Here is a 27,634-nt window from a genome sequence, read left to right on the forward strand (position 1 = left end):
ATCAAGTGGGGTACCGCAGTGGTCAGTTCCAGTGCTGTTTAATATTTTCATTAATGACTTGGATGATGGAGCAGAGAGTACACTTCTGTAAAATTTGCAGATAACACCAAGCTGGGAGGGGTTGAAAGGACAGGATTAGAATTCAAAAAGATCTTAATAAATTAGAAAATTGGTCTGAAATCAATTACAATGATATTCTATAAAGACTGGCAAAGTATTATATCTTACATAAATAAAAACTAGGGAATAACTGGTTAGGTAGTGGTACTGCAGGAAAAAATGGGTTAATAGTGGATCAAAAATTGAATTAATCCACAGCGTGATGCTGTTGCAAAAAGGGTAAGTGTCATTCTGGGATGTATTAATAGGTGTGCTGTATGTAAGACATGGGAGGTAATTTTTCCACTGTACTTGGTTCTGGTGAGGCCTCAGCTGGAATACCGTGTCCAGTTTTGGGCACCAGTTTAAGATGTGGACAAATGGGTGAGAGTCCAGAGGAGGACAACAAAAATTATTAGGAATTTTAAAAACCTGCCCTATGAGGAAAACTTAAAAAAGCTGGACATGTTTAATCTTGAGGAAGAAAAGACCCAGGGGGGGAAACAATCTTCGGTATGTTTTAAGGGCTGTTATAAAAGTGATGGCAATCAATTGTTCGCCATATCCACAGAAGGTGAGACAAGAAGTAATCAGCTTAATTTTGCAGCAAGAAAGATTTAGATTAGATATTAGGAAAAACTTTCTAACTATAAGGATAGTAAAATACAGAGATGCGTTACCTAAGGAGGTTGTGAAATCCCTGTTGGTTTTAAGAACAGATTAGACAAATATCTATAAGGGATGGTCTAGATATACTTAATTCTGCGTCAGCACAGTGGGATGCACTAGACTAGATTACCTCTTCAGTTCCCTTTCAGCCTTACATTTTTATGATTCTGTGGAGCTCCTTAAAACCAGGGTGCCCCAAATTAGTAATTTAACAACAAATACTGTAGTGATGTCCTACATTCCTAAGAGTTTCTTACTTGCATAAAATATAACACAGACTTCAGATTTATGCAGTAATGGCATGGAGACATCCAGGTTCCATTCTATCATATTGCAGGAAGGCAACATAAATACCAATCATCTGGCTCCCTGGTGTTTCTTCCATCTCAAGATATTGATTTGGTGGCTGAGGACCAATTTGGGAATATACTTGGTCAGCCCGAGAATGAGAACATAGCAAGAGTTGTCAATCAGGGAAACTACTGGAGATACTCACATAAGTAATGGCCAAATAATAATCTGGCAACTGGGAAAAAAGATCTTCCCAGATAAAAATCATAGTTTAAGATGTTTGTAAATGAGTAGTGCTTAAATTAGTAGGGTAAAAGTGCTGGTTTGACTCTCCACTCTGCTTCCAACAAATGTTTCCTTCACATAGAAGCTCAAGAAATTCTATGATAAAAGAAACCTTTTAATTTAGGGGGTTAATGAAGAGCAAGGTCATTAAACACGATGGGATCCCAGATGATGATTTCTTGTGTGTTTCAGAGATCAGCTTATTAAGAAAAGGACCTGCTTATAAACAATCCTATGTTATTAGGACTAATTCAGTCCTTTTTTCCAAAATTAGGCCCCAAGTTTCTGAACTTCATTCATGCACTCAGCAAAAATCAGTGTAGCATAGCTATGCTACACTAAGAGCCATATCCTATTATAGGTACCACTTCTTCAGTGTTATAGATACTACAGATGTGAATTAGAAATTGCCCTTAAGCAAAAGCAGTAAACTATGTTAAAGTATTGCATATACCCACATCAACTTCATGAACATTCTTAATAAGTTAGTGTTTTCTGATTTGATCCTACAGTAAACATTTTAGGAGCTGGTGTATGGTAACAAATTAAAGTGGTCATCGTCTTTATTTTCCAGGATATATCCCCCCACTACTCACAAGTTTTTCAATCAAATGACAGTTGAAACTACATGATGACTGTACAACTCCTGTGTTGGTGCGAGATTTGCAAAATGTATCTCCAGCAGAACTTCGGAAGCATTCAGATGATGCCATATCACTGAGCCATTAGTACACAGTAGCCTGCTATGACTTGCTATATACTTTTCGAAATGGAGTGGCTGGTGTAAATTAACCTTCTCTGTCCCAGAGTTCTTAATTGCAGCCCAGCAACAAACATATAAAGTAGCCAGCTCATAAGCAGATTCACTCTGCTGGCTAACTTACCAATTGTAGCTTGGGGCCACTGTAACTAAGGTATGAATTGTGATAAGTTAATAATGTCAGCTAATTCAAACAATTTTTAATGATTACTGACAATTCATACATTTTTCTAAACAGTTATTGATTAAAAGAAATTCATTTTATTTTCCAAAAAGCTTAGCTTTTCCCCCTTCTTTAATGCTGTTGAGGAATAGGGGGTACTGAAGTAGATATATTTATTAACAGGCCTTTGTTTATTTTGTGACTTTTCATTTATGGGATCGGTACCAAGAGCAGTGGATGGGTGCTAATAAAAATAGGAAAAAATCCTTATAATCAATTGTTTTGCACAACCGTGAAAAATTAAATAGAAAAAAGCTTAAAAATAAACATAGATATCCATCAAAATTATAAAAAATAAAAATCGAATCTTGCTTACAGATAAACCATCATTTTCTATATTCTTATCCAACTATGAAAGCCCTTGAAGATGACTGTGGGTAAAAGCTGATACCTTATCTTGGCTCACTTAGGGCTCAGTTCAACTAAAGGCAAGGAAGATGCAGAAAACATCTGCACATTTAGGCCAAGCAAATTTTCCCCTCACATCCTGTGTGACTTCATTCAAGTTGATGTGGATTGCTTCAACAAGCAACCTGCCAACCTTTGAGAGAGAAAAGATGCAGACATATAATAGCTTTCTAAAATTCTGTTTGTCCATGGACAGCCGCTTATTTTTTTAATGGCAAGTAAAAATATCACCATGGTAAGGATTGGCCAGTTAGATCTGTCTGGGCTGGCGAATTTCACAACCATTTTGTTAGACTGATTATTCGTGGAGCATACAGTAATAGCTATAGGTAAGATTGAACAACCATTTTCATTTTAGAGGGCTGCTTGCAGTTGCTCATAATTTTGTCGAAGTTCTGCATTTCATATGAAAATTTAATACAGCCTGGGGCAAGTTTTTTTTAAAGTATTAGAAAAAATGATTCAGTCATTTTCAACATTGAAGAGTAGTAGAAATGTATTTTGGCAGAGACATGTTGTTTGCTGGTGTACCTTTTTAGTGAAAAAATTTTCATTTGGCAGAATTATAACTGCTTAAAAATATATGTTAAGTTTGGCTTCTTTTTTTTCTTCATGTTGTGGAGTTTCCATTTCAGAGAAAAAGTTGGCAGTTAGCAGACTGTATTCATTAACTGCAAACTAATTCGTACAGTGTAAAATGTGTTGGTGACCCAATTCCAGTGCTTGTGATGGCTAGAAACTGCAAGCCTTTTCTTCTGATGGGAAAAGAACAAAATGTCACCAGATGCCATGTTGAAGGTTAAAAGAAATTAAAAGAAAAATGAAGTGCAGTTCACATTTGCTGTGCAAATGTGGCAGATGTTTGAGATGAGCAAGCACTTGTTCTGTGTTTAATTGGTTCCAATGTAAATCTAATAGTGGCGTGTCAGTAGAATGAAGGAAGTACATGGAAAACTAGGAGCCATACTTGAGACCAAATAACGCATTAAAATTTGCTGTAGAGAAAAGCCTGGCTTTGAAAGGGATTCTCTGCTTCACTCTTATTCTGATAGCATTCAGATTTGAAAGCTGTCAGAAAAATAAAAGTAATAAGTGTCTTTTAATTTTGTTGCAGCTTTCTGAATAATGGGTTTTTGTCTCTCCCAGAAGTTCCATTTAAATATGAAATGGTTCTGAAAGTTCTGCCTCTCATCTTAGCATACGGCTGTAACCCCAAGATTTTAAAAAATGGGCGTTGCTTGGTATTCAGTACTCTTGAAAATCGGGTCTCTTATTTAAGTGTTCAACTTTACTAAGAAGCACAAGTCCCCTTGACTTTCAAAGCCAATGGGACTTATTTCCTTAAGTTACTTAGGCAATTCTGAAAATCCCATCATTATTTTTGAAAGTTTTGTCTGTAAAGGTGCAAGTCCTTTCTAAACAATTTTCTCATACACTTCCACTAATGGCAGAGGTGTATCTTAATGGTATGACTAGAGCTATACTTTCCCTAGTCACCAGTGTTTGTGTCAATGACAATACAAAGTATATTTATTTCCACTTTAAGCTGTCCTAATACCACCGTTCCACAAATGAAGGAAAGCATATACTTCTTAAAAGCAGTGAAATATACATGTAGATATTTCCCTTTTGATGAGAGCTGAAATTTGTACTGCTCCTATGACTACAGCTTCAATCTGCCATCTCAGCAATGTTTTTCTTCAAGAAGCTAAGAAGTGGTGGAGTGGGTGTGTGTATTTGTTTTAATTACTTTCAGTACCTTAAACTGGAACTATCTTTATTTGAAATAGCCACATTGATGACATTGACAAGTGCTGATTTTAGTAATTTTCTTGTTTTTTGATACTCAAGTTTTTCTCCCAGAATATTTTTTACTTGTATAAAAATGTTGAAATATCTTTTTCCTACAGCACTGTTTTCAGTTAGTTGATTTAATGTGGATATTTTTTACATACACTTATGTAGACAGCTTTTTTTTTTAGATTTTGGACCATGGGGGAGGGATAGCTCAGTGGTTTGAGCATTAGCTTGCTAAACCCAGGGTTGTGAGTTCAATCCCTGAGGGGGCCATTTGGGGCAAAAATTGGGGATTGGTCCTGCTTTGAGCAGGGGGTTGGACTAGATGATCTCCTGAGGTCCCTTCCAACCCTGATATTCTATGATTCTATGGTATGTCATATTTGTTTGAGGTATAAAAATGTGTACATAATTATCTTTTCTCTTTCTTATCTTATATTGTTTCGCGGATTGCCTATGATTAACTTTTCCAAACCATATACAAAAAGTCCATTTCTCTGAAGCCGTACCACAGTAAAAGATTAATGACATCAAAGACTATAATTTATGTTTAGAGTAGTAATCAGAACATAGAGTACTTTCCAGCCACGTGTGTTCATTGTTTCAGCTGATGTGATTTATATAGTGAAATATGAGCCTCACTTTTCTAAATGAATCTTTCAATGCTTGGATCTTGTAGGACAATATATGAGATTAATCTTTAAGTTTCTGAAGGAATTGGTATACACCGTTGTTGAATAGGAATTTTGAGCATTTAGTGTTAGTACAGCAAGTACCTCAAAATTAAAACCTGTTTCCTGTCCAAAAATGCATGCAGGGTATATAACATGCATTGGTAGTAATGGTCTGTTACTTTTGCAGTATTTTGAAAGTACTATAGTAGTCTGAGTTGAGATAAATGAAAATTTAATAAAACTGCCCCAGTGGAAATATAGTAGTTCTACATCTTTTTTTCCCCCATTTTCATTTTTTTAACTTCACCATCCGTTCAAATCCAGTAATTTATTTTTTGAAAGGTCTGTTGTGGATGGGAAGGAAACAATGCAATTTTCCTGATACAAAATCATAAATGGAACATACAGGGTTACTAAAGCTTCAGTCTGGCAAACTGCCAGACAGTTGCATCATCCTGTAATCATTATCTGTTTCTGGTTCCTGATCTTCTGCTAAATATTGCTTTTAGCTCCCCTCTCACTCCTTATTTATAATTTGATTTTCTTGGGTTACATCGTAATATATATAATAGAGCAGCTTGTTGAATTCTTAACAACAAAATAATATGTTTTTGCCTAAATTAAAAATTAGGAACACCTATTCTAAAATACTTTTGCAGCTCTGATGCAGGATCTTTAACTAATGTCACTTTTGCACTCTACATGCTATTTATAACAAGCACATAAAACATTTATCAGAGGAGTCTCTGTTTGATACAGACAGATCAATACATGTATTACATGTGATGGTATTCTGTTGCTTTTTTCGTACCTAAACAAAACAATCTTCTAAACATTTTTTATGTTTTGCATATAAAATGACACAGTGTACTGGCAGGAAAAATGCTTTGAGTCCATCTACCCCACTGCTGGGTGAGGTACTCCACAGAGAATGCAGTGGTGAGGGGTTTGTTGTTTTTTGACAGCACTATTAGAAGCATGAAATCTTCTCTAAAGGACTGGCAGAGTCTTGTAATAAGGACTACAGGAAATGACTGTATTGGGTGTGGAAGAAGAAACAACAGTCCAGATTTAACACACGAGCCGCCAAATAGTTGAAAACAGAATGCAGGAAATGGCCTCATAAAAGAGGCTAAACTATACTATACACTAAAAGGAAAATGGATGAATAATACAAAAGCTCATTGTTTACAATGATGGTGTTGATCACTCTAAATAGATATTCAAAAGGATCACAGAAATCTGAAGCATCCCATATCAAACGTTAAATTGAAAATATTAATGCATGATAAAACATGGCAAGCTAATATATAATAAACACAAGCTACAATATAAGAAGGAGCTGTTTGAATGTGTAGTATGCTGATATAATTATCTCCAAGTAAAATGGTTTGAGCCACAAAGGTAGTATTTATAGTTCCATGTACCTTTAAAAGGGTACTGTCATGTCAAAATCACACCGTTGTCAAATAATTTTTCTTCAGGATTAACCCTTTAGAAGACTAAAATTGAATCTGTTTAATTGTACTCCCAATTAATCTGTTACCACCGTGTGACATTTCTGTTTCATGCGCACGTGGCATGAAGAGATCACGTTTTCACCATCCCCTGGGTGACGAGTCCATCTCTTAACCGCTAGGCAAAACACAAAGCAGTCCTGTGACGCTGCTGCTGCTGCTGCTGTTCTAACCACTGGCTGGAGTCAAGAACCAAAGCCCCTTTTCATTCCTGCACTAGTGTTCTGACGGTTAGCATGCCACACCTCTAAGCACCCTCCCTCCGTCGCTGGGCTGTGCTGGGTTTGCATAGATTCTGGTAGAATGTATGGAATTGGTCCCCTGGTATACCTTCGGCTGATCTATGTCAGCTTCGCCCATTGGGCACGCTCTTTGTTTTCTCAAAAAGAAAAGGAGGACTTGCGACACCTTAGAGAAAAACAAATTTATTTGAGCATAAGCTTTCGTGAGCTACAGATTCAGCTCAGCTGTAGCTCACGAAAGCTTATGCTCAAATAAATTTGTTAGTCTCTAAGGTGCCACAAGTACTCCTTTTCTTTTTGCGAATACAGACTAACACAGCTGCTACTCTGAAACCTGTCTGTATGTTTTCTGGTGGTCATAGATTTTGTGCCACAACAAAATGAAATCAGCCAATTGGTTTGAGGGGACACGCAGAGGTAGTTTACACTTAATATATTTTTTGATTGCAGAGGTATGTGTTTGTATAAATATTATACATATTTGATTTTATCCTTGTTCCTCCACTCTTTGTATGTGTCTTATTCTTAGACTCGGTTCCTGCAGCCACTCTGTGTGGACAGATCCCAAAACCATCGCAGAGCCCCATTGAAGTCATTGGGATTCTGTGTAGGTGCAAAGATTCACTTGCTTGAAGCATTTGCAGAGTTGGGACCTGGGATTGTAAACTCTTTAGAGAAGGCACATGTCTTCATTTTTGTTTGTACAACACCTAGCACAGTGGGGCTCTGACTTTGATTGGGACCTTGAGTGCCATTATAATATAAATGTTAAATAATGTCTCTGTTCATGTCCGACTCTGGAAACTGAAGTGCTTTTTCCCACTTACTCTAAATGTGAATTAGTTTTACATCACCTGTGTATTCAGAGATGTGACTGAGTATGTATATAGCATAAAATATAGGTGCATGCTTTGTGTGTGTACATACATGTCTATAATGCGTGTGTGTGTGTGTGTGTGTTTGTGTGTCTTTTGATTCATAAACATCCGGTACTGTCAGTAAGTTTTTTAACATTACCAGACTGCATATTTCCTAATTTCAAGCATGCTTAAAACTTTCACCATGACTCCATTTCTTGTTTTCCTTTAAGGACCTTACTTAGCCATGGTTACTTCTCACTTAAGCACCAGGATTGCAGCCCACATGTTCTTCACATTCGCAGTATCTGACATTTCCTGCTTCCTGCCAGCGCCCCATACCAGTTAAAGCAACCATCAGCCAGCCGCTTCCTGTAGTAATTTCACATACAAACTCTGTTTGGATTCAGCTCACTCAGACCTTGCAACAACCATAACAATCCATTCCTGTCCAACTACAAAAAACTCTCCTCCATTCGTCCCCAAGCAACCAACCCTATAGCCATATCCAATTTCAGACCCCGTCCTCACTTCCAACAGAATCCTCCACCAACTTCACCCAATATCTACTACAAATCTATAGACATATATAACAAATTGTCCTACCCTTCCAAAAACCATCCTAATTTCCCCAGTTTCTGTTTCACCACCCCAGCTGTTCTTGCAGGAGAAGCCTAGAAATGGCCTTTGTTAACCTAGGGGAGAAAAAAGGCTATTTTCCCTGATTGAATATTACATTATTTTTGATTATTGAGCCAAAAAAGGGGGTTTTTTCATTTCATTTCAATTTATTTGTAGCCAAACAATTGATTTTTTTTTTCCATTTTATTCCTCAAAAACGATTTTTTAAAATGTTTAGTGGAAATCTTTTCTATTTTTTTAAGTTTTGTTTAGCTGAAAAATCTATTTTTCCCCATTTTTTCTCATAGCCATTTTGGGAGAGGAGTCCCCTGGACCCTCTGTAGGCTTGGGGTACATGAGGAATGTAAGAGGCTGTACAGTTCCAGTCAGAGACTTTTGGCACAGTAAGAAATCCACCAAAAAGGTGAGAGGGCCACAGTTTGTGGCTTCACTGCCCATTCATGCAAGTGTCTGGATGTTTATGGTTTCTGTGTTTTGGATTTCCAAATTCCAGCAATATTGTATTTATTTTATTTAAAAATAATTTTGTAAAGTTTCACTTACCCCTTTTAAAAAAAAGAAGAAGAAGGCGGTTACCAATAAGGTATCTTATTAAGATTATATACATTTTAAGGACTTTTGGTTATTTGATTACCATTCATATATAAGAGCCTGTTTTTTCACTGTTAAAATAAATAAAACTGCTAGCATACGGTATACATTTACTGTATAATGCATCACTGTCAGTCACTTAGACATTGTGTCATGCTGTCCTGTTAATACACTTCATTGTTCTTCATAGTCATTTGGAGTTTTGCTTAAAAGAAAGCAATGTGAAACTATCAATTTTCTTATTTTAAACGCCTTTAAATTAATATGTACTTACTGTAATAAAATGGAATTGGGCACAGGGGCCTATTCAAATTAGAATGATAGTATAATATTCATGCCAGTAAGGTGGTACCAGCTATTAAAAGAAAATTTCGCACACAGTAAACTTTTGGGTAATAGACCTGCCACTGAATTGTGACTATAAAGAGCACTTTCAGAACTGGAATGTTAGTATAAACATAATTTATTATTAATTGTATTTATTTATACATATACTGGTCCTATAGTGTGAACCACACAGTTCACTTCCCCTGTTGTAAATTTCTCTCATTTTCAGCTTAATATATGTTTTCATTAATGGTTGAATAAAATCTGTGTTTTCTGAGGACCATTGCTATAAATTTGGTAACATTGTTTGGATGAAGTCTGTTCAAAAAGGTTGCCTGAAAAATATATTGCAGATGGCTGGTTTGTTGATTAATGTTATAGGAAAACAATTAGAAATGCTTCTGCAGTTAGTTGTCTCAAAATTTGGTATTCCTTGTTTCACTGACTTGTTTGAATGTAACTTAAGGTCTGAATCCTTTGTGCTACTGATCGCTTTCTGTTCTCATTGACCTCAGTGGGAACAGTCAGCACTCCATAGGCAATGACCTGTACATAGTCTAGTGGTGACAAGAGTGTGTGCGTGTGTGGGAAGAGGCTGAGGTGGATGTTAAGGAAATGGACTTGTTTCAAGTTTCTCCTCATCTTCCTTGTTGGAGAAACACTGTATAAAAGTACTTTATCAGATTCATACCATCTTACCAGAAAGTGTTCTCTGCTAAAATAATGTATTTTCAAAGGTCAAGAGCAAATTGGAAAAATGTAGAGCTACAATTTAAAGGCTTGTTAACTGAGATATTGAAAATGTCTTTTATGCAGTGTAAGGTCCACTTGTTTATTTTTACAAAAGAATCTTAAAAGATTTTGTAGGCTGTTTTAAAAAAATTATTATAAGCAACAGCACACTGTAATTCATGTTCTGACTGTAGGACGTGTGGGTGGGGTGTGTGTGTGAAGGACCATTTGTTAGATACTGTTTTGTTGCTACAGCAGCCTAGAGGAACTTCAAAGGATAAATTAACGAACAGATGGCTTTAACACACTTCCCTGACAGCGTGCACTCCTCAGCGTTTAAGCTGCCACAACACACCCTGAGGTGACACCAGCGTTACATATTGATCTTTTGGTGAAAGATACTTTGCTTTTTCTGTTCTACACTGTAGGATGTAGCTTAATTATTCATAAAAGATTAGACTCTTGTGAAATATTTGCAACTAACTTTTGTCTAAAAATAATGTGGAGTTTGTACATTTGCACTATGGATTTACACTGCTTGTGCTCAGTCTTAAGGTGCATTTCTTTATATTTCCTACTTTAGGAAATGGATTTATTAACTCTCGAGCTTCACCAAGCCTGCTAGGAACCACTGGTGGTGGGAATGGATTGGGCAAAGTTATGCCTACAAAGTCTCCGCCTCCACCCGGAGGAGGTAATCTTGGAATGAACAATCGCAAACCAGACCTTCGTGTTGTCATCCCACCTTCCAGCAAGGGCATGATGCCTCCATTGGTAAGTTGGCCCATTCATTCAATAGTATACTATATACAGTATGCCCAAGGGGTGAAAAAAAGAGTGCTGCTGAAAGCAAATCTATAATATGTGTTCATTTGCACTCACACAAATGATCTCATATAGCACTCTAGGCATTATGGAGATGGCACCTTAGAAACAACCCTATAGTAGGAGATTTGACTGATAAAAGAACACAACTCAAGTGCAGATTGCCATCTTGGACGGTATTAGCAAAAAAAGTGGGAGAAGATATTCTTTCTTACATTGGATTAATAAATACAGAATAATGAGCTGATCTACGTTGGGTTATTTACATTGCCATATTGAAGACTTTGGTTTGGTTTCTTGTCCTGATTGCAATCTTCCTGGGTTGCTAGGACTGAGGGTTTTAGTGGTTTGATTTCTGGGGGCGAGGGAAGAGTTTATTGTACCACTCAGCAAGGGCAACTTTTGCTGATTATTGAGCTGTGTTGGGGGGCCTTGATGTAGAGTTCTGTCCGGTTCTCCCAGGTTGCAGTATTGGTGAGTTGTGACATATCTGAAAAAATGATTATGTGGGAGGAACCTTCATTTGGTTTGGTGTGCAAGTACAATAGCCATTCACTCCCCATATTTGAGTTAAAATTTTGAATGAGGACACAAGGAAGAATAAATAGTGGTCTCATCATTTGTACATCTCACAAAACAACTATGCATTTCAGCACCTCAGCAATGTTTGTTCATCCTACCTCTAGATATAGCAGAGGGTATTGCAGGTCAGACCTGAGGTTGGCAAGGCTCTCTCTGGAAGAGAGCTTCTACTACTTGTGTGGCTGAAGTCATGGATATTAGTCTCTATCTTTTTATGTGCAAAGTCATAAGCATTTAAGTACATATATTCAGTTTATGAATCCTCCCCTATATGGAAGTAGCCAAAAGGAGCATAGGATGTAAACACTATAAGCATTCTTTATACAATATTTACTTATTTATTTTTAAGATTTCACAACTGTTGACATTTGCTATTGATGGTAGAGCTAAATCACACAAAATCAATGTAAGTAGCCAGAGTCCTAATTAAAGAAGTTCTTTAACACCTTTATTAAAATGTTTGAGGTTTTTCTAAAAATGCACAAATTATAGAGCACATTCATAAAGAAATATATTGCTATTTCTTAATGTGAAACTTGTGCTTTAAATTATTTTGAAAAATGAATACTGGGGGAAATATTTTAAAAAGCAATTTTAATGTTCTCTCCTTAAATTATCGCTCTCTGTCTGGTGGAGAGGGGAGAGAAGTAAAGAGTAGAGATGCACAGATGTCATGGTGATTGGTGGACTAAAAATACATGCCTACGCAGTTGACTTTCATCTGATCAGTTCAACCATAATAGAACCAATATGCACCTGTGTCCATATATGATGTCTGTGAATACTTGTGCTCTTGCTAGTTCAGCGAATGCTAATTTTCAGATCATCTGTAAATAACCTTTTGTTGTTGTGAACACAACTTTTGCCACAGTATTTATTCTTGCATCAAAACATTTTTATTAATTGACCGAACGTGTATGTGTATATAGTAAGTATATAATCAAATACTTTGTAACTTTGTTTACATAATAGCATGATAAATTCAAAATATTAACAAACCAATAAATAAATCCTGAAGCACAAACATGATTTATTTTATTTTTGAAAGCAATGCTTTTCTTAGTAACTTTATTATCCCTCTTGTTTGCTGAATACAGTCGGAGGAGGATGAATTGGAGTTGGTGAGTTTGGGTTCCTGCTTGATGAGTGAAGAAAGCTTAAGTCATACAGCGTGGTCTCAGTTATACCAATGTTCCCTTTGTGGCAGAGAAATGTACTTGTTTTGTCCAAATAAAAAAACCCACAAAAATTGCAAAGTGCAAATACAGCCAAAGTCTAGCATTCTCTATTTGTAAACTTATGTTTTTATGAAACAGTTTTTTTCGTTTTTCTTAGAGGGGAACATTGGAACAGAGCCTTACTCAGTAACTGTCCATGCACACAGGGTACTTGTTCTGATGGGGTAGAGTGTTAAATGCCTTATATAGTCCCCAAAATTATTGAAATATTTTTAGAAAATTACTTCACTCCTGAAGTTCCTCAAATTGTAACACAAGCTGTGTGTTACTTCTCCTTCTTTCATGGAGATTACATCATTGCTGGTGAGGTCACCTTTTTACAGAGTTGGATTTATTTCATGCTTTATGAGATGATCAAACTATAAAGGGGGGTTCCCTGTTTACCACAAGGAATATGAAATTGCAAACTAATTATTTTACCTTTTTCAACTGGAAAGATGTTCTGTTTTTGAAAGGAAATTGCTGTTTTTCAGAAAACATGATATCTTTTGATGTTCACTGTGGAAAATAAATATAAGACTAAAAATAAGTTGACTCATGAGAATTCTAGATTATTTTTCCAAGCAATATGCAAATGTTTTAGGTATTATAGCACAACAGTAATTGCAGAAAATGCTGCATCAGAGTACAATTGTAGATCAGCTTCAAGATCTTTATACACCTATGCTTTGATTTATTTGCACATGGACATGTTGCTAATATGAGGCTCTAATTGCATGAAAGCATGAAAATTGCAGTAGTTTCTTTATATTTTAAGTTGGTTAATGCATGCTATTGGATGATATTTTACCTATATTGTTTTCCTAAATTTGAGTGAGTTGGAAAAAATGAAACATTTTTCTAATTAACAGCTATTTAATTTGTTAATTTTTTTCTCAGTGTTGTAGAAAAGCATCTGTGTTTCAATACAAAGAAATATGGGATTTAATTTAATCCATAAAATAGTGAACCAGGTCATTATGTATATATCAGTGATTGTAAGGCTTATTCAAAATCACTTTCACTATAGACGTGTTTATGTTCTTTAACTGTCAAAATTGCCATGTTCTTCTAATATAAATTGTTTGGAATCTAGATATAGTACTTTTGGAATATGAATAATGTAGGAGGAGCTTGCCCTCTAGTGGTTATAAAAATGTGACGTGCCTATATAAACCTAGGTTTCAGAGTAGCAGCCGTGTTAGTCTATATTCGCAAAAAGAAAAGGAGTACTTATGGCACCTTAGAGACTAACAAATTCATTAGAGCATAAGCTTTCGTGAGCTACAGCTCACTTCATCAGCTCACGAAAGCTTAAGCTCTAATGAATTTGTTAGTCTCTAAGGTGCCACAAGTACTCCTTTTCTTTTTATATAAACGTACTCATCCAACTGAAAAAAGCAAAATCTTCTTCAAACAAGACACTTTAAATTAGCAAATAAAGCACCCTGGGAATGCTACTTTATTCATTATATTGATTAATATGTGTTCTGAAATACAGTTCCATATCCTAGCAGTAAACATTAACTTCTACATGACCAGAATTGAACAAATTTATTAGATGGAAGGCAGAAGGGCTAGAGACTCTAGTTTATATACTAATATAAATGTATCACTCTCCTTCCATTATCTCGATCAAATTATCCCCATCAAAAAATAAGGTTCTGAAAATTTTTATGAATGTCTGTCTGTAAACCTTGGAATCCATAACTCAGACAAAAAGTAAAATTTGTCAGCAATCTTATATTTCCAAATCACACATCCAAACCAAGTGCCCAGATATAAATCACCTCTGAAGATAGCCCCAAATACCTCCCCAAAAATTCCCCTGGGGATATTCCTGGAATCTGGGTAGTTTCCTAGTAGATGCCTCTAACTTTTCCATTATGTAATATTTTACAGGCTGTTATCCAAGAAACCTCTGGGAAAAGGTCTATTTCCTAAAGACACAGAAATCTGGTCTAATAACATATCTTCATAAAAGATAAACTCAGTCTCTCACTGTAATAGAGTGGGATTTTCAAAAGCACTTAAGCGATTTACAAACACAAATCTCAGTGAAAATAAATGGGTTTTCCCTCAGGTCACTTAAGTGCTTTTGAAAATTCCACCCTGAACCTACAGTATGTCCCTGCTTAACATAGACACCAACATAATCTCTAGAGTAGTAGTTACTAGACTCTTATTCAAGCTCTCTCTAAGATTCAGACAAAATAGGCATTCTTGGAGGGAAGTCTAGCTTTGTACAATATAAAATATTCCTCGCACATGAATTAAACTTATTTGAACAAAGTTGTTCCTACAATCAATGGAGGAAGAAAATATTTTTGGAACAGGAGACAAGTTTGATCCTTCTTACTAGGCTGGCAAAATGCTATGCCAACAATGATTTCATACATTGAGTATCCACTATTATATAACCTATACATTCAGTCTTCACCATCGCTACTAATGGTATAATTTCATCTTTGAATGCCACCTTTTCTTTATCTTTTTAACATCACACTAGAACCCCTGAGTTTGATCAGATACTGTAAATTCTGAAGCGTTAACATAATGCACTTGGACTCTAAGCTTTCCCTGTGTTTTTGTGCTTAAAGTAGAAGAATACAGTACATTTAAAATGGTAGCTATAGCATTCCTTGTACTCTTTTTAAACTGTCAAGCTACAATTACCAGATTGGTAGGCCTCAAATCAGCCCTCTTGGTTTTGATTTGCAGAGTTGCATAAACACAGCACTGCCTGTGTGTTCCATTCTTGTGAGAACAAAAATCATGTGTATTTCTATAAGGTGTGTTCTCTCAAGAACAGAGTGGAGAAGAAAACAGAGAAGCAGGGATAGTGAAATACCCATATGCCACCCTTGATCAGAAGAAAACAAAGAGGGGGTGGTGGTTTTGTTGTTGGCCGGTGCTTCAGCTAAGAAGTTGTGCAACTGCTGTTTTGGGAGCAAATAAATAATTTTTAAATCTGGGAGTATTGCTTACTTTTCTTTTTTAAAAAAAAGCTAAAACTTAGGTATGTTAATCTTAAATATTCCCTTTAAAATTGGGTACCAGATGGCAAGGAGAATGATCAAATTCCTTAGGAAAAGTTAGGAATAAATCTTTTTAAAAGTAAAACAACAACATGGCCTATTCCTGTCGCGTCCAGTCTGTGTTGACCTGGCTGTTTTGAAAAAAATTAAGGCTTCCTTGGTAAAGAATATGGCATGCCAGTGATAGAGTGGCCTTGTTTTCTAAAAGGCATCCATCACAATGTTTAAGTAAAGTCTTTTGTAGCAAATGTTTAGTATGGCAAATTGTTTTTAACTGCCTGATCCAAATTAGATGTTCGTCACCAATTTTAGCTCAAGACTGTGGCACATAGAGTATTATTAAGATGGCCATAGGAGTTATTCATCTACAAATGGCAGGATCGTCAGACCTTTCTACAGTTTTGAGCTTAACTAATTTTCATATTAGAAAGCACAACCATTTTTTGTTAACGCAAAAAGCATGTGCTTTGAAATATGTGCAGTCTAATGAGTAAACTTTCAGTTCCCACAACCAGGGCGGGGAACCACAATATTATTCTATCACGAAGGTCTTGGCAAGATTGAATAGTTAAGGGAACTCTCCCACTGTTGCTTTTAGGACAGGTGCAACCACACCTGTGCAAGCAACAGTGGGAGCTCTAGGGTAAATTTTCAAAAGCACCTGAAAGTCCCATTTTCAAATGTGGCTTAGGCACTTAGTAGTCAACCAAAAGTCAACAGGACTAAGTGCAAGTCTCTTTTGAAAACGTGACTTACCCTCCTAATTCACTCCAGGCAGTGGCTTTTGAAAACTGTACACTCTAAAGGAGTGCATTTTCCTCTAAGCGCTATCACATTATTCAGATTGACATTAATGAAAGCTGCTTGCACAACAAGAGAATATACCCATAAGTCTAATGCATTAATTATATCTCCTTTAAATTAGTCTAAAACAAAATTAGTTTTGGCCCTTTAAATGTTTTGTAGAAGAAAATCCACAATCATGAAAAAAGGAGATGCTGTTCTTATCCCCAAAATAATGTGAAAAGGGACAGGTTGTAATTGAATGTTACTTTTACATTAACACATTCTATTCATTGTTGTAATTGACTTCCACAAGGCATGATTTTTTTGTGTTTAATCATTTACAGAATACCCAAAGGATAAGCAGTTCTCAGTCTACACAGCCTCTTGCTACCCCTGTGGTGTCTGTGACAACTCCAAGCTTGCCTCCACAGGGACTTGTGTATTCAGCCATGCCTACTGCCTACAATACTGGTAAGTGCCATTTTTTTCTTTTTAATTTACCATTTACCTAATAGGTGCAGCTAAGGCTCTCGTGATTCTGAATCCCAGAAGGTTTACATGTTTAAGACATTTTATCTTACTTGAATATTTAATTTAAGTGAGGGCTCTTTCTTACTAGTTGAAAATTAGCCTTTAGTTTGTGAGAAATGTTACTAATACGGAAACATACATCAGAAAGTAGGTTTTGGAAGAAACTTTGGTATTTGGATGTCGGTTGTACATGATGGAACACAGCAAGAGACTGAAATGAAATGTGATGTGTTTTTTACGTCAGTAGTGCCTGACCTGTTCAGTCTAAGGGCTGAAATATTATTTCCAAAACGTCAACAAGCAACAATCAATACTTTAGAGCATAGTGTCAATTCTGTTGAATTTCCTCTGCTCCTTTCAGGCCATGTACATGGACTAGAAACTATCTGCTCATCTTGTGAGGCCAGACATCTACACTGCTGTTAAGAAGCACCATGAGCCCCAGGGCTACAGTTTAGAGCCTTGAGGGCCACAGATTGGACACCCCAAGTCTGTAGTGTCTGGCCCATGTTGTATTACTTTTGATACTCATGGAGAAACTACATTGCACGTAGAATAAGTCTTATGTGTATCCAACTTAAAATAATCTAAGAGAGCTTTTAGTATTTTTAGGTCCCTTAGTTAAAACAAATAGAAGGGAAATGAAACCCTACTTTACTTAATCTCGCTAGCTAAGATGTAGTGTACAGTGCTGAAGTTTGATTGATTAGTCTAATTTCAAAACTTAATGAATTTTGAAATTTGGAACATTGCTAATCTCTAGTTATTATTTGTCATGCAATACAAAGCTTTCATATTTTAAAACAAAACATCACCTCTAGTCTTTTTGCTTGCAGTGAGAGTCCTTAGTATAACCCAGTTGCTAGAGTGGTTTGTCAATGGAAGGAGGGGAGAAAGAGAGGAATTTTCTAACAGATTTGAGAGGCTACTGAGACTTCTATAGCTTGGGCAGGTTCTTCCCTCTGTCCTGTTGACCCAATGAGGTCTTCTGTAGGCGAAATTCCCCATTGGCCTCCTGACATTCCTATGGACCTCCTGATGTCTATACAAAGGTAGCCACTCGCTAGCAGACTTTAGGAGATGTCTGGGGATGGGGAAAGAGGTTCAGAGAGAGCCAGGAACTCATCAGGAAGAAATTAGAAACATTTCTCCTTTCTTGTGGACCTACTGAGACCTTCAAAAAGGGAGAACCCCTCAAAGAGCCTTAGGAAGTTCATCACACCCATCACATGCCTTAAGTGGTGTATTGAATGCATCCACCTAATTTCCAAACCACAGGTTAATCAGGGGCCATCTCACCCTAACTGCCTCCTAAGCCTTAAAAGATTTATCCACGGACACCCTTAGCACTGTTCCTGGTTAGCCAACCTGAGGATCACTGGGGCCCATAATTATCTCTGAGTCTCAAAATTCTAGTTGGGTTTTAACCTCTGACCCACCAGTAGGCCTGCCAGTCCCCAGAAATCCAGTTAATTAATTTATTACTTACATTATAACATCCAGATACCTCAGTTAAGATTAAAATCCCATTGTATTGGCCACTGTACAAATAAGAGGCAGACGCTCTTGTATTTATTTAATGTAATGAATGGGCCTATGTAGTCAGACTATTGATATAAGACTTTCACTGAATGACTCTAAACAGTTGAACGTGATTTCGGGTTTGTGAATACAGAGAGCTCAGTTTGCTTTGTCACCCTGGCAAATGCACTGTAAAATTCATGCCAAAGCCATTAATTGAAGTAAAGAACAGAAAAAGAATAACCCAAAGCAAAGCATGAAACGTTTTAAAGTTTAAAAAAAAAATTGAACTATGTCTTTTTTTAGAGAGTGGTTATTAGTACCTTGTTTTATTAAACAGTTCTTGGGAGAAAGGAAAGATTAGTTTTGCCAGACCTGTACATTAGCTGTTGGTGTCTTTATAGACAGGCAAAAGAGGGAGGAAAGAATGAGAGCAATAAAAAAGGGGGGGGGAAGCAGGAGGGAGGGAAATACAACTTTTTATTGACCATGTGTGTGTGCATTGATCAGTCACAAATGGGCACTCTGGGCAGGTGGAATGGCTGCAAGAGGTGCATTTCTGAGCCCTGAATTCTGTCCCCGAACTGAGATTCCATCTGGCTAGTTTTAGCTGGTCCCTTCCTTTCTACCAAACCGTCTCAGTCTGGACAGGACTGGGTAGGCTGCCTTATTCCATTGTGTTGGTGCTAATGATCTTAGAATCGCATCAGAAGCCAAGAGAGAGGTAGGACAGGAGGAAGATAGTGTACAAGGAACAGAAAGCAGTGTACAAGGAAAGGTAAAGGTAGAATAGGGGGTCTTGTATGTATTAATCTGGGATTTGTGCTACTCTAGCATAGATGATCCAGTGTCCTAACTAGTGGTTTGAGGTCTGGAGATCTCTAAGTTTCCTTGAGGTTTATGAATAAACGATGGAACTTCTGGAGCAAAGCAAAGGCCTTTCAGCCTTTCCTAAGGAAACCCTCAGGAGTCCCATGTTCCCCAAATCCCTGTTTTAAAAGAGTCCCAAAAGGTGTCATGGTTGGAATAGGCCATTCCTTCATTATTACTCTTCCAACTAAGTCTAAATTTTGACACAGTTTTGGCCATTGTTTTTTTGGTTTTTAAATCCCCTTGTTTGCAAATTACAACTTCAGCACAGTCCTTGAGTTGTATTAGTAGCCCGCTTCCGTCTATATAAATGCAGCTGCTGACTTTTTTTCCCACAGCCTTTTTCTTTTAACATAGTTGATGCTCATGGTTCATACAGATGACACAACAAAACAATCCCTGCTTTGAAGTGCTTAGTTTGTTTTGGCTCACTCAGGAGTTATAACTTGAAAGTGACTCTGTTTTTGTTAATATTAGTAGTAGTACATATTTATATTATGGCAGTGCCTTAAAGGTTCTAAGCACTGTACAAACAGAGAGAGACAATCCCTGCCCTGAAGGCCTTAACAATTTGAAGATATATACAAAGAATAGAGGATGGAGATGAAACATACAGTCAAATGAGCATGGTAAAGAATTGGCACTGCTTTGTTTGATATATCTCTTGTGTTAACGTAGCTTGTTGTGGTAATATAATCTTAACTCTGAATTTTCTGGTTTTGTAATGTTTTTAACGTGCATGTGTTTGAAAAGTAGTATGCAGTCAAACCAATATCATGTGCTTACAACCTGAACTTCACCTTAGTTTTCTTGAGTGCGATATATAACTGTTTGATGTGAAATGGGTATAATATTTCTGAGGGGAAGAAAAAGATGGTTATCTGATAGATGTGGTACTTGTACTATCCATAACTTATTTCTAACTGGCAAATTTTGTTCTTAAACTTTAAACTGATATAATCTTGCTGGATGTGATTGTTGTATGAGGATAGTATCTCAAGCTATCAGTTCCTCAGAAGATCAGTTAGAGACATATGGTAGCCACGCTTGAACAGAGCAAACACATCTCACAAACACAGAAATTCTATTCTTGTCCTCTGTGACAATTGCTACAAAAAGACCTAAGCTTTCAAGGAACCTCATGTTCTATAGTAAAACTTCCTTCATTGTACGAACATTCTCTGTATCAGCATAGCTTTTCCGTATCACATCAGACCATTGGTTTATAAAACTAGGCTTCCTGACTTTAGCAGTAGCAGATATCTGACTATTTAGGCACAGTGAATAAAATCACAGTGCACCTACCTAAATGTTCAGTTATATACATGGTGGAGGGAACAGAGTTCTTTCCTGACTCTTGTCCTAAATCACCTTATGACTGAAGCATAAGGTGTTACTATCCATTTTCATAAATATTGTTTTTTTTTGCAATATCAGTTTATTTTCCTACAAGCATTCATCCCAGACTCTGATGTTAAAGAAATCACTTTGGGGATCCATGATGCAGAGCAGCACACCCATCTCAAACATCTACTTTTATTCCAGTCACAGCTTGTTAGAGGTCTAACTTCTTTGAGTTTTATTGCATGCAAATATATCTTGCTGACTGGAGATTGACTTCAGTGGATAAGAGGAATAAAGCTGTCAAAAAGAAGAGATTCTCTTTACCCTTGTAAGAGGACTCTGAATTTATCAGTGAGTGAAAAATGCTCCAGAAATTGACAGTCTTATCCATGCATACAGATTTCAGTGCTAATGAAGCACCTTGCAGAGTCATTGTGATGAAAAACTGGCAATTAAGAAAAAAGAAAAACACAAATAGCTGTTTAGTTTGTTCAGCTACCAAACTTCTCTTGTACCTCACAGAAGGATCTCATCACAACAGTCTCCCTGGCTCTGCATGTTGAGAGTTGGCATTGAAGTGAATCACAGCCTGAGCAAACCTCCTTTTATACAGTAGGGCTAGGGTTATGTCCTTTTTAAAAGTGTTAAAAAAAAATGTAATCCAACTAGGGATACGCTTCTTTGTAAACCAACAGAAGCGCCCTGTTTCTGAGACCTTAAAACCGCAGGCCCAATGTCATGGCTATGCAGAAATGCCCCCTCAGAAGGCTACAGCTTAAAATCTTGAGGTGTATCCTCCCCCCGCCCCTTTCCAAGCTCATCAGCTGCATTGAGATCCTTTCACATGGTGTCCTGTTGGTTGGTCAGTATGCCTTCATCTCTGGTAACTCCCCAGCCAACACTAGGCTTTCACTACAATAATGTAGGGCATACTGTGTTTAAGATTTCTACTGTGTAAGACACTGAAACTCTTGACTCATGTAGCACGTTATTCTTCACCTAGCAGCACCTCTGAGCATCTACAAATTGCATCAATTCCAGTGCAACAGACTGGAAATCTAACACAAGATTAATACAAACGTTAATTCTTTTAAATCAGGAAGTACTCGGAGATTGTCAGTGCACATTTTTTCTAGAATCCAGACGCTGCTTTCAGATTTGGACCTCTTGTATTTAGTGATGCTTCTGGGTGTGAAGGAGAAAGTTGTTGAGAAAAAAGTTTCAGAGGTCTGAAGAGATTGTAATGTCCTTTGGGGACATGAATGGGACAGAAGGTGATGGCTCTCCTCCTTGCCATTTAGATACAGGATGGAGTTAAACCTATTTCTTTCTCTGAAGAGACATAGGGACAAAGGGTCATATTCAGTGTGTTCCACAGTTTATGCAGCTGGACAATCCTTACGAATTTGTGTCTTCACAATTCAGCCCCTAAAATCATGGCTGCAGATCAAGTCCAACTCCCGGCTGCAGACAGAGCTTAGAAGTCAACCTGTCTGCAAAAGAGCTATTTCTAGTTAATTAACTTGGATTTCTTGTTACTTTTGTTGAGCAGTGTTATACCTTGAGAGTATGTCCAGACTCGTACAGTTTGAACTTTGGCAGCAATGGTAGCTGAAATTTCACTATGCCTCAGAAGATGAGATTTTCAAAGCTACAGCATGGAATACCTCCATATTTCACAGAACATTAATGTAACAATAGTATCTTGGAAGATAGCTATTACATGTTTAAATCTGTATCTCGTTTTGTCCAATATAGGACCCACAATAATAAAATCCAACCTTTTTTTCCTTTATCTGTATGTAAATAGCAATCTAATACTCCATTGAAGGGTACAGTATAAGGACCTGCACAGACAAGCATACTCTTTTACCACCAGTTGGGTATTAATCATATATAGCTATAAATCCAATACAGAATGTCTGGAATTTACTATCAGAAAAGTACTATTTCTAAGCTTTTCTGAACGTCATCATGTTTGTAGATGACAACATTTGGGAGTACTTTTACTCTATAAGAGATGCTCAGGCCTGGACTTAAGAGACAAATTGTGTTATGAGAGTGTGATTTACATCTTCCAAGCCATATACAGTGTAACAGCTGTTGCACCCTGAAGGGACAAGTTCCCGACAGAATGTTAATGCAGGCTCTAGAGCAAAATCCATAGTCCACTTGATCTACAAATCATAGTTACAGGGCTAGCTGCTCCTCTGACCCATTTTCTGGCCTCTCTGAATGCACCCCTTACATATGAGGTCTTGTGCCTTTAACTCCCTAGGGTGGAGTCATATGATTCTCCCACTTTTATAGCAGGTCCTGGCTATAGCATGCAGTGGGTCAACTGTTTACAACCCAACAGGTCTGACTGAATTCGGGTACCTACAGAAGCTATGACTAGCACTGAATACTGTGACCCTTAATAGTAAGAACAAAGCCTAATAAGAGAAAAGGGTTTTAAAACAATAAAAAGTCTACATGCATGTCTGTCTAACCATCTTCATGGGGAGGGACTCCAATAAGTCTAATTTCCCCCAATCTCTGGACCATGGGTTCACCTTCATTCTCGTTCTCTCTGGTTGGGGGACTTAGCAGGGATCGGAAGTAGCAACTAAAATCAATAGCCCTTGGTGTTTGCTGAGAGGCTGTTATCTGGGCTATTGTCCTCCTCCTTGTCTGCATGTAGACAGACTCTTATTTAATTAATTCAGTATATGCATACAGTAAATAGCTTTACAACAATCAGGCAAACAGAACCTACAGTATTCATAACTTATTACAGGACAACTCCAAATCAGTCACACTAGACTCTGTAGTCCTAGAAAATATCTCATGAGAAATTGAACTATAAATAGTGACTGACTGTCATTTCAGACAGGTGTAAATGTATAAATCTGATTTGTAAGTCTCCAAAAAGATCCTGCTTAAGTAAATTGTTAGTTAATCTCTGGTGGCAATGCAAAGTAACTTTTTTCTTCCTGACATTTTGTCTCATTCACAAGAGACCAGAAATTATATTAAAGAAGTTGTATTGCAAAGTGATTAAGAGCAGAGAAGTGTTTGCAGCTTTGTCTTTTAAAACCTGAAAGGAAAGCATAAGTGATAATGATGAACTGAAAATAACTTCCTATGTGTGAATGAGCAGCGAGAACTATCTAAGTATTATATATCCTGGCCAAAAAAAAATCCAATAATTGAATTGTTGATTACAACTGTACAGTGTTCCTCTCAATCAGCATATCAAAACTGTATCCAAGTGCATGACACATTCTTGCTATATATAAAAAGAATAGTTTTTAGACTCTAAGTCATCAGTTATATACCACATGAATATAAGAATGAAACTGAATTATGGTGGAAAAAGTTTGATCCGTTATAGACTGTCAGTGATTCTTTTAGAGCTTTAGATATGTCTTGCAAATATTTCCTTATGCCATAGGAGATGAATGTTGTGATTTGGGATTTTTTTGGGTTTTTTTTTTTGTGAACTAATTTTTTAAAAAAAAAGCTTTTACATCCTCACCATCACTATGATAATGGCAGGTGAGTACATTTTTCTCCTTAGATGGTACATTTTCATAGCAGTTGGTAAAGTAGCTATAGTTACAGGATTTGATTATTTTCTGGACCAACATCCACTTGACCCGGGAGAAGTGGACAGGCCCCCAGAAAGATATAGTACTAGGTTCCCTGATGATCTGCTTTGCACAACTCCTGCTCCAATATAGGTTAGAGCAGCATAAAGACTGCTCTGACTTATGCTAGCATGTATTGATCTCCAGGAGACACTTTACCAGTTTAGAATTGCTAGAACACAATATTGATCCAGCCATGCCCCCTACAGCAGTGGCAGAAGACAATGTGGCACAGGAGCTGGTTATACCAGTTGGGACGTCGCCTCTCTTGGAGGAATTCTCAGATGGGCATATACTGAGCAGAGTAGAGGGGCTGGATCGGAGGAAAGAATCTGGCTCTCCTACTGTGTCGAGGGTATAACCCAAGACGGGTTTTCTCTTCTGCCAGATTTATTATATTAAATTATTTCAGTTGGTTTAGTGGCCTGTCTTATTGCCCGCTTTTTTATTTTATTTTATTTTGAAGTTCCTGGACAGAGCAAAATATTTAGAAATGTACACGATAAAACCAGCACAGTAATGAACTTTTTCTTTTATATGCACAGGAAAAGACCTTTTGTATGAAGTACATGTATTGTCATATTTATTGGTGTAAATACACCCAAATCAAGCAATAGCAACTAGGAGTTGGAAGCAGGGTTGAGAAGAGAGAGCATTCTGAGGTCATGATCCTGCAAAGGGATCTACGTGAGCAGACCTTTATGATGTCAGTGGGACTCCACACAAATGAAAGGGTCTGCCCTTTTGGATCTTTTTGCATAATCTGCCTATAGCTGATTTGAACAGGAAGCTAAAACTTTGGTTCTTATAACTGAACACAGTATAAACTATTTTTCTTGCTTCTTTTTCAGATTACTCCTTGACTAGTGCAGACCTGTCTGCCCTGCAGGGCTTTAACTCCCCAGGAATGCTGTCTTTAGGACAGGTATCTGCCTGGCAACAGCACCATCTAGGGCAAGCAGCCCTCAGCTCTCTTGTGTAAGTGGATCTGTAATGTTAATTTACCACACCCGACTAGGAACATCTGCTACTTTGATTACAAATGAATAATCCTGCATTTGACACTGTTCAGTAGGACTCTACTTTAATTTCTCCTTCAGTGCACATGTATGTGGATTCTTCACATGTTTGCCAGTCAGCTCACTGGTTGTGAAATTACTGTAGTTATTTAAAAAAAAAAAAAAAGCGGGGGGGGGAAGGACTGGGGGACTTGCCTTACAATTGGTCTGTTGAGTATGTAGCACGCTATTGGTTCTGTATAAGTAGTAATGCTGACAAACATCACCACTCTGCAAACATTTCCAAGAAGATACCTACCTGAAAGGTTGACACAGATTTCAAAAAATTAAACATTTCTATTTGTCTTAATTCCTTTAAAAACAAGTAAAATATGTAATAACAAACCACAGAGTAGTTGGATACTCAAGTTCCCCGGAAGAACACAGCACTAATGGAACAATTGTATCTAAAAGTGTATCCATTTCTTGCTGATAAAACCCACTTTAATCTAATTGGTTATGCTTCTTCTGGGGCTTACTGAACAGTAAGATGTGTAATAAATACCAGCTCTCGGTGAATTAGTTCGGGATGTTGGGACACCTTTAATTCACAATTTTCAGCCTTGAGTCTTACACTAAGCATTCAATAAATTTTTTTTATTTCTGTATTTAGCTTGGATTTAGTTTGAGTATGGGCTACAAGATTGCACAATGCTTAATATTTAAATATGAATTGTAATTTTTTTTTATTTCCCCAGTGCTGGAGGCCAGTTATCTCAGGGTTCAAATTTATCCATTAATACCAACCAAAACATCAATATAAAGTCCGAACCAATTTCACCTCCACGGGACCGTGTGACTTCATCTGGGTTCCCTCCGCAGCAGCATCAATCACGGCAGGAAATGGGTCGTTCCCCTGTTGACAGTCTCAGTAGTTCCAGCAGTTCTTATGATGGCAGTGATCGGGAGGACCCAAGAAGTGATTTCCATTCACCTGTTGGGATGGGAAGACCACCAAATACAGAAGATAGAGAGAGCCCATCAGTGAAACGAATGAGAGTGGACACGTGGGCGACATAAACTTTCAGCATTGCCACTTCTATTTTGTGTTATCACAGTGAACTGTCCTGACATATCTAAATATATAAATAAGGACATGAAATAAATATATTTATATGTATATACATACATACATATATATATCTTCACATGTGTATATATATATATGTGCGAGTGTATGTAGCATACACAAAATCATCAGGCACTTACTACGTACTCCTTGTATAGCAGCAGATGTCCCATGGTAAAAATATAATGAAACAATCCTATAGGCATTGGTCTAGTCTGGCACTTACCTGGACATGCTGTTTTAATAATAGAACCTGTTCTGCAAAGAAACATTGTACCTGTCTATAATCCTGCCACAGTAGATTGCAGAAACCAAGAGGGCTCCCCTGTAGTAATGTCCCCATGTGTTTTATTAAAGCCGTATAGTTACTTGTAGTTAAGAAACAATGCTTTGTAGCAGCAGAGCAGTAGAAAAGCAGGAAAAAGAAAGCAATACTGTACATAAAATGTCCTTTATATTACCCAACCTGGCATGGGTCTCTGTTGCAGAGGGTGCATGGCGAAGGGCTGCAGGTATAAAAACCTGTTTTGCACGTGCAAAAAAAATGTATTGGGTCAAAGAAGTGATTCTTAATTTAAAAAAAAAAAGTGAAAGCGTGAGAAGACATAGAGAACTCGCATGAAATATTCAGAAAATAGCCTAGACAATAGAGCATTAACAAAGTAAAATTTAATATATTAAGTTATAATTGGAATATGTTTGAAAAGTTTCTTTTTACGTTCTATCTTTGAAAAATATAGAAAGAAACGGATTTAGCTCATGTATATTTTATATTAAAGAAAACAATACCCTTATGAATTGAAGACTATATATAAAAGTTATATACAGTACTTTTGGACACATTCTGCTACCAATTATTTATATAAGCCAAAGCTGTATGATGTAGCTTTTTGTAGAGTATAGTTTTATCTTGTTATTTTGACTTTCTAGTTTTTTGCTTTCAGAAGAGGAAAAAAAAACTTTCAGGCAGAACGTTGGGGGAAAAATAAGCCATGAACACTTATTATTCTATATGTAAATTAAAATTTGAGCCAAACTCTGTGTGTG

The 27,634-nt window shown here is 37.0% G+C and overlaps 1 protein-coding gene across 15 annotated transcripts in view; it reads left to right on the forward strand.

Annotated features, from left to right (window-relative positions):
- The window catches only part of MEF2A (myocyte enhancer factor 2A), a 160,066-nt gene extending 132,885 nt beyond the window's left edge, over positions 1 to 27,181 (forward strand). For 8 of the 15 annotated variants that reach the window (XM_043494576.1, XM_038418269.2, XM_038418272.2 and 5 more), the window contains 4 exons: positions 10,698 to 10,888; positions 16,907 to 17,033; positions 25,312 to 25,438; positions 26,217 to 27,181. In XM_043494576.1, coding sequence (XP_043350511.1) covers positions 10,698 to 10,888; positions 16,907 to 17,033; positions 25,312 to 25,438; positions 26,217 to 26,538 — 767 coding nt within the window. In that variant the 3' untranslated portion in view covers positions 26,539 to 27,181. Of the gene's footprint in view, positions 1 to 10,697; positions 10,889 to 12,618; positions 12,643 to 16,906; positions 17,034 to 25,311; positions 25,439 to 26,216 lie in introns of all 15 variants that reach the window. The other 7 variants (XM_043494572.1, XM_038418271.2, XM_043494575.1 and 4 more) reach the window with 1 other exon arrangement.
- The last annotated feature ends 453 nt before the right edge of the window (positions 27,182 to 27,634 follow it).

Source organism: Dermochelys coriacea, chromosome 10, assembly GCF_009764565.3.
Source record: "Dermochelys coriacea isolate rDerCor1 chromosome 10, rDerCor1.pri.v4, whole genome shotgun sequence".
Classification (NCBI taxonomy): Eukaryota; Metazoa; Chordata; order Testudines; family Dermochelyidae; genus Dermochelys; species Dermochelys coriacea.